The sequence below is a fragment of the Malurus melanocephalus genome, unplaced genomic scaffold (genome assembly GCF_030028575.1).
Source record: "Malurus melanocephalus ecotype Western Australia unplaced genomic scaffold, MMel_1.1 scaffold_693, whole genome shotgun sequence".
In the NCBI taxonomy this organism is placed as follows: Eukaryota; Metazoa; Chordata; class Aves; order Passeriformes; family Maluridae; genus Malurus; species Malurus melanocephalus.
The window spans coordinates 230,390-238,189 of record NW_026623925.1 but is presented as its reverse complement, the minus strand read 5'-3'; the positions used below and the strand labels follow the sequence as shown (position 1 = coordinate 238,189).

Genomic DNA, 7,800 nt, shown 5'->3' with positions numbered 1-7,800 from the left:
GCAGGGCCGGGGGAGCCCAACGGGACAGTGCCCGGGACCGAGGGGGCAGGGCCGGGGGAGCCCAACGGGACAGCGCCCGGGACCGAGCGGGGCAGGGCTGGGGGAACCCAACGGGACAGTGTCCGGGACCGAGCGGGGGCAGGGCCAGGGGAGCCCAACGGGACAGTGCCCGGGACCGAGCGGGGCAGGGCTGGGGGAACCCAACGGGACAGGGCCGGGACCGAGCGGGGCAGGGCCGGGCAGGGAGAGCCCAACGGGACCGCACCCGGGACCGAGCGGGGCAGGGCTGGGGGAACCCAACGGGACAGTGCCGGGACCGAGCGGGGCAGGGCTGGGGGAACCCAACGGGACCGCACCCGGGACCGAGCGGGGCAGGGCTGGGGGAAGCCAACGGGACCGCACCCGGGACCGAGCGGGGCAGGGCTGGGGGAAGCCAACGGGACCGTGCCCGGGACCGAGCGGGGCAGGGCTGGGGGAAGCCAACGGGACCGTGCCCGGGACCGAGCGGGGCTGGGCCGGGAGATCCCAACGGGACAGTGCCCGGGACCGAGCGGGGCAGGGCCGGGGGAACCCAACGGGACAGGGCCGGGACCGAGCGGGGCAGGGCTGGGGGAGCCCAACGGGACAGGGCCGGGACCGAGGGGGCAGGGCCGGGCAGGGAGAGCCCAACGGGACAACGCCAGGGACCGAGCGGGCCCGGGCCGGGCACGGGAAGCTCAGCCGGGCCCCTTCGAGGTGTCGGAGCACGGACCAGGTTCTGCTCTGTAGGGCCCAGCCTTGGGACAAGAGGAATGGACAGAAACTGAGGCCCAGGAAGTTCCACTGAACACGAGGGAGAACTTTATTGTGCGGGAACAGATTGCCCAGAGAGGGTGTGGAGTCTCCTTCACTGGAGATATTCCAGCACCGTCTGGATGCCTGAGCCATGTGCTCTAGGATGGCCCTGCTGGAGCATGGAGGTGGGACTCAAATGTTTCCAAGAAGGGATTTAGCTCTGTCAGGTCACCATAACCTACTCAAGAACTCCAGTGTTTTAATTCAGTCCTTTCTAGTGTTAGAGACGTTTATTGTCTTTCTTGCAAAAGTTTACAACATTTTAAAATAACAATTACTTTGACCAAAATTCAGACACAGTAGATTTAGATTAGATCATGGGAACAAATTCTTTATTCAGAGGATCGTAAGGCCTTAGCACAGATTCACAGAGAAGCTGTGGCTGCTCCATCCCTGGAAGTGTTTAAGATCAGGTTGGGCAGAGCTTGGAGCAACTTGGGATAGTGGAAGGTATCCTTGCCCATGACAGGGGCTGAGATTGGATGATCTTTAAGGTCCYTTCCAACCTCTCAGCTTCCTGTTTACATGAAGAGCAGCACTACAAGTGTGACCTCCCTCCAGCAAAACACTGTTCAGGAGCTCTGTACCCTCTGAGACTGGAAAGTCTCAGTCCTGCATGGAGGACTCATTTCTCTTGGCCTGATTTTCTTCAGGCTCAGTGACCTCCAGGACACTGTGGAACATAATTCTCATCTCCCCAGCACCTGCTCAGGAAGTCCCAGACTCTGAGCCAGAGCCAAGAGGCTCCTGGTCAAGGTCTGTCCCAAAGGTTTTATTGCACAACCCACGACTGTTTGTACCTCAGGCCAGGGTTTGGCCAAGTGCAAAGCCACAGCCAGAAAAGCTTCAGCTCRGCAGTGTCTGTGGCTAAAGATCCCAAATTCATCAGAAGGAATCAGATAGACACAGAACACCCACAGCAGCTCACTTGAAGGCAGTATTTCCCATGATTATCAAATGACTCTACCTTTTCAACGTGTTCTACTACCTTTTCACAGGACTCCATAAAAAAGGCACAAAGAGAGATTTCAGGCTTGAGGTTCATTTGAAATAAGCCCAAAGTGACAACACACTGTGGAAATTAACTATGTAAACTATATGTAAACTCTTTCATTTTCTGGTGAAGGAAAGATCTCCCCACTGCAGTTTATTTCATCTAGAAAAGGAGCTCCTGTGCTGGAGGAACAGACAGCAGCTCTGCAGCAGGGAAGAGAGAAGTTGCTAGAAGTGTTTCGGCCTTGTAATTGGGGAAGCAGAGTTTGAAACCCGACCCAGCAGCACTCTGGGGTGTTCCCTGTAAGGTGACATTACACACTTGTTTCTGTGGAGCACGGGAGCCAGGCAAGTTTTGCCTCAGCCTCCTAACAACAGCCTACAGAGCAATTTTCCCCTCTCCACAGCATAAACAGGGCACTCCTTCATGCTTTCCTCCTGTTTTAGAGAAGCTGGAGCCAGCTGAGCTGTTCATAGCACAGTCAGTGATTGACCCTCCACAGCCAGCTCTGCTCCAGAACCTGCCCTCACAACACAGCAGCATTTGATCACAGCTTGGTAAAACAGCACTGAAATCTTGCCAAAGGGAACTCAGCTTGTTCCTTGCTCCTCTGCAAGGCCTTGGCTGAGCTGTTTCCCCACACTGGGGCCAGTTCCCAACTGTGGGTCAGAGATAAGCAGTTGGAGCATGCTCTGTGTGTATAGATTCGGGAGGACTTTGCTCGGAGCACTCTCTGTTCCCTGTCAGGATAACTGAAGTTTCCACACATGTGGGCCTCAGATACCCCACAGGGAAGCAAATACTGGGCTGCAGCTTCTCGTTGTCACTGTTGTGAGCAAAACACACCAGTGGCAGCAGTGCTGCAGGTGAGCTGGGAGCAGCAGGCTCAGCCCCTGCTGTCTGTAACACCCCAGCTCTCAACACCCCACTGTGAGCCAGGCTGGGGGCAGGAAAAGAGGGAAAGCATGGAGACAAGTGTGAGGGAAAACAAGGCCTGTAAGAGGCCAGATACTTACTGACAGGAGATTTCATTTAGGTTGGAAAATTCATTTAAGAACAGAGTCCAACCACTAAACCCATCTTCAGGGGAAGCTGAAGGATGCTCAGAAGCCTCAGCACTCCAGTTTTCCCCACAAGGCCATGTTTTGTTTTCCAGMATTTTAGGATAGCACACAAAAGTAGTATTTTAATAACACCTAACAGGGATAAAAAGTTTGGCACTAAAACACCTCGTGCACCTGCTGTGCTGAGGCAAAGATCTCCAAGACACTGGCAATTGGTCAAGCCTCTGCTGCTCCTATTGCCTTTTAAAGCCACAGAGAGATTTTAAATTTGGCTCTGCATGGTTGATAACTTCCTCCTGAAATGGCAGGAATTACCATTTTGGCTCTAGAAAGTCAAGCCAGCATTTATTCTGCAGCTTTGAGCATGCAGAAATGGGATGCAGATCCCCAGACTCTGAAGTCTGCAATTTTCACTTATTTTTGTGTGATCAAAGCTCAGATTTACCTCTGGAAAAAATTACCATTTAGAACTCCTTTTTGCTCAGAGGCTGACCAGGAGGTTCTCAACTTCATTTATTTTAATAAATAGTTGATAAGAATAGAAGAGGAAAGGTTGGATGCCACAGAACATCAGCATCTCCCAGGTAATTTGCAACATGCCCAAGTGAAGCAGTGACTCAGAAGGTGAGCATTGCTCCCCAGCAGTGGAAAGACTGCTCAAAGCAGGACATAGAATTTGGGAGTTGAGGCAGAGCTTCACACCCCTGCCTGTCAAATGAGTCACTTGAATTTCAACAATATTTAAATAACAGCCTGCATCTCCCAGGCAGCAGCAGCAGACAGCACACTACAGGCACAGCACTATCATTTCCATGTTACAAAACGTGCAGGTGTCTCCACTCACACCCTCCTGACAGAGCTCTGCTGTTGAGTTTGGATTAGGAAATAATCCATACAGAAACCTCCAAGCAGCAGGACACAGAGCCCACAGCAGGAAGCTCCAACTGCCCTTGCTGCCCTGTGTGAAGCGCAGTTCACAGGACACTGCTCTGTCACTTCTGATGTCCCCTTGGCAGCTGGCAGGCAGAGCCACAGCAGTCCCAGGGACAGGCATTCCTTATGTAACAGGGATAAATATTGCCGTGCCTGGGAAAGCACAGGGTTGGGAGTCAGGATTCACGTTTGCCAAACAGCTTTCCAAACATGCCCACTCTGGCTGTCGACACACTCACTGTTCCAGACAGCTCTGTTTGTGACTGGGGCAACTGCGGCACCCAGGGGCACCTTTGCTTTTCACAAGGCTTGGCACTGCTCCAAGAGCAAACACTTCTTTTTCTGGCTCAGTTCAGGGAATTCAGCCCATTTAGCTGCCTGTTGGATAGGCCTTGCAGGACACTATGTTCAGAAAATTCTGAACATTTTGCCTAGAAAGTAACAAAAGGAGGATCAAGAGAGCTGAGGAACAAACTGGTTCGTTGCTCCAGGACAGCAACCATGGTCAGATACCATGATCATTTCCCACTCCAGCTGCCCTGACCGTAGAAAGGACCAATTTCAAACATTGGCAGTGCAGTATGGCACAGTCAGCTGCAGTGGGTACCCAATGTTTGTCACACTACAGACACTTCCAGCTGGGCCAGGCCAGGGCTCTGCAGCTGATCCGGAGTGGGAAAGTGCCCAGCCTCAAACAGAGCCAGTTCTGCTGTTCAGTCACAACCTTTCCAAACAAAGCTGGTAAGACTGATCATACCACTCAGCAGATGTTTCATTATCTACCATCCCATTTGCCACTGCAGGACAAGAGCAGGCAGAATGGAAAGGCAGAACACTGGCAGTTATCAGGAGTGCTTTGCAGTTGAGCAGATTTCAGACGTGTAAGAGTGAGTGCAGTGACTGCAGAGAATATAGTGACCCACTCAGGAAAGCCCACAACTCARTAACCCAGACAGTTCCTATTCTCCCCAGCCAGAAACTTGAAAAAAACACTGACAATTAACATTGAGATGGCACTTTCAGGAAAGTAGAAATCAGGAGAGCTTATTCATCAGCCAACTTCATCAGTTGGCTGATGAATGCAAAGGCTGTATGAGCAGATTAATAGATAGAAAACAGATGGCTGAACTTTAAGGCACTTCACTTTCTAGATTTCAGCAGCATTTAAAAAAAAGCACCTTAATAAATAACATTTGTAAGTCACTTTGGGATGAACTGATCATAGTGGTGAGGTATCACAGACACATGGAAAGGAGAATCTTTAGGGCTCTCAGATTCCCCTTCCTTGCTTCTTTCATCACATTGCAGCCATTAATTTCTCCTCTGCAGACTGCTCACACCCTCTGCAGCTCTGCTTGAATCAACCTCTGTGACTTTTGTCACAGGGGACAGGCGAGTCACTGCAAAAGGTGGGCACAAAGCACACAAGGCAGTGGGACCACAGTGGCCAGCACAGTGTGAAGATCCAGCAATGCAGAGACATAAAAAAATAAATTTTAAAAGTGTACCATCTACAAACTGCTTCTAGTTTCTTTTGTCCTCTATAGAGGTAAGGAAAGTAGAGCTCCAGAGCTGGGCTCCTCTCTCTGAATGAGAAACCTGAGAATGAAGAGCAGGATGAACCACTGCTACCAGCTGCATTGGCACCTGCAATGTCCCATGATTTTTCAGGGAGTGTCTCCCTTCCTAAAAAAGTCTTCCACCACCTCATCAAATGTCTGTGAGGAATTCTGCTTTAAGACATTCAAGGGAGTGAGTAAATACTGCTCTGCAAATACAGCTGGAAAGTGCTCACTGGAAACAGGTGCTGCTCCTGGCTGTTCCTCACTCAGCTCCTCCTTCTCATCCCTGTGACAAGTCCAGCTTTCCTCTGAACACTGAGTTGCCTCAGAGTACTGCTGAGGAACCTTAACACCTGTAAATGCTTCAGGTTTCTCAGTATTTTTCTCTGGGGACTCATAAACGACCCCTCGGGATGCAGAACGCCACGTGGTCCTTTTCCAGAGGCACGTGGGTTTCTGCCTCCTCTTTTGGCTTTGCTGCTGTCCAGACTCTTGCACGGGCTTTGGGACTTTGAAATCAGGAAGTACCTGGGGGGCAGAGCTCAGGTATTCCTGAAAGTAAACTTGGCACATGTCACTCTTCACAATGGGAATGATGGAGCAAGGTTTCAGCCACTTCACAAACTCGCACAGCTCCGCAAAGGACGAGTGGTCTGAGTACGGGACGAGGTGGATGTTGGGATGGGCGACCTTCATGGGCCTGCCCGTGGGGATGATGGCAATGGTGGGGTGCAGGTTGTTCCAGCTGACCAGCGTGTCCCGGCGGATCTCGGTGACATCCACGGCGCGGATCCAGCCGGCGCCCTCCTCGGCCGTGAACACATTGGGCAGCTCCAGCAGCCGCATCTGCTCCAGGCGCCAGGGGCTCACCACCACCCACGTGCTGAACTCCAGCGCCAGGTCCACCAGCAGCGTCTCCTTGCCCAGGGTGTACACACCTGCCAGGGGAGCRGTGCCTCAGGGACAGGGCAGGGGGACAGGAGCCCTGCCAGGGCTGTGCTGGTGGGAGGGAGGGCAGCACTCACCGATGACCACGTGGTGCTGTGGGTGGGCACGGATGAGATGGGCAGCCTGGCGTGTGGCCAGTGCCCGCGGGGGCAGGGCCCGCTGAGGGTGGCAGTGGGTGTTGTCCAGGTACAGGCGGTCGATGTGGCGGCCCCGCAGCACCGGCTCACCCTGCATRGCGCTGGTGTAGCGGAAATCTCCTGTAAGGACAGGGATAGCAGGGTAGGGTAGGGACAGCAGCCAGGATTTACCCAGAGCAGGTGTGGAGTATCCCCCACTGAGAATATYTCAGAACCATCTGGTCACAACTCTGTGCCATGTGCTCTGCTAAAGCAGGGAGGCAGGACCAGGTGACACACTGCAGTCCCTTCCAACCTGAGCCATGCTGTGATTCTGTGATTGTGGGAASCTGCCCTGTACCTGTATAGAGGATGGTGCCAAAGACGCCCTCGAAGAGGAACATGACGGAGCCAGGGCAGTGGTTGGAGTCAATCAGCGTCACTGTCACCTCATCCAGCACATGGCTCTGCCCCACCTCCAGCGGCCGGATCCARCACATCGGCACCTGCAGGGGCCGAGCTGTGAGGGCTGGGCAAGGGATGAGAGTTGGGAGAGGCAGGTGGGGCGGGGGTGTCCAAGCGATGAGGGCAGGGTGTGGCAGGTGAGGGCCGGGCGGGACACACTTACCTGCAGGCGGTGGTGCAGGAGGCGGGCGGTGAGCGGGGAGCAGTACAGCGGGCGGTTCCAGGTGCTGGACAGCCCCACCGTGTGGTCCGAGTGCATGTGGGACAGGAAGAAGAGGCGGGCACCGGCCGCCTTCCGCAGGCTCCAGAAGTCCACGGCGATGGGGGTCCCGGGCAGCACCGTCCCGTTCATGGCGGGCGGGGACCCCGCGCCCCTCACGCCGGTTTTGGCGGGAAGCGCCGCGCACGCGCGGGGGGCGCGGGGCGGGGCCCGGCCGCGCGCCAGGGGCGGGGCGGCGTCACGTGAGCGCGGGTCACGTGGGCGGGGCGGTGGGACCAGCGAGGGGAGCGGGACCGGGAACGGGAACGGGAACGGGACCTGGGAACGGGATAGGGAACGGGATAGGGATCGGGATCGGGATAGGGAACGGGACCTGGGAACGGGATAGGGATAGGGATCGGGGCCTGGGCGGGCCACAAGGATTGAGATCTGGATCTGGGACTGGGAATTGGGCCGGGGTCTGCATCCTGGGGCCGAGGGCTGGGATTGGGATCAGGACCGGGACCGGCGCTTAAGACTGCGACAAGCACCGGGATCTGGGACTGGGACTAGCACCGGGACCGGCGCTTAGGCGCGGGAGCGGCGCGGAGCCATGCCGTACCTGGGCGGCGAGGAGGCGCAGCGGGAGCTCCGGCGGGCGCTGTCGAACCCGCACGTGCAGGCG

The 7,800-nt window shown here is 55.1% G+C and overlaps 2 protein-coding genes across 2 annotated transcripts in view; one reads left to right on the top strand and one right to left on the bottom strand.

Annotated features, from left to right (window-relative positions):
• Positions 1-1,782: 1,782 nt before the first annotated feature.
• DCLRE1B (DNA cross-link repair 1B) lies at positions 1,783-7,374 on the bottom strand. The gene is made up of 4 exons (XM_057384228.1): positions 7,080-7,374; positions 6,813-6,957; positions 6,413-6,592; positions 1,783-6,325 (listed from the first exon to the last, which is right to left on the bottom strand). Exons 1-4 carry the CDS (start codon positions 7,266-7,268, stop codon positions 5,493-5,495), a joined length of 1,347 nt encoding a protein of 448 aa, XP_057240211.1. The 5' UTR covers positions 7,269-7,374; the 3' UTR covers positions 1,783-5,492.
• Positions 7,375-7,533: 159 nt separating this feature from the next.
• Positions 7,534-7,800, top strand: part of AP4B1 (adaptor related protein complex 4 subunit beta 1) — an 8,129-nt gene continuing 7,862 nt past the window's right edge. The window contains exon 1 of the mRNA XM_057384227.1: positions 7,534-7,799. Within this exon, the coding sequence (XP_057240210.1) occupies positions 7,729-7,799 (71 nt within the window). The 5' untranslated portion in view covers positions 7,534-7,728. The remainder of the gene's footprint in view (position 7,800) is intronic.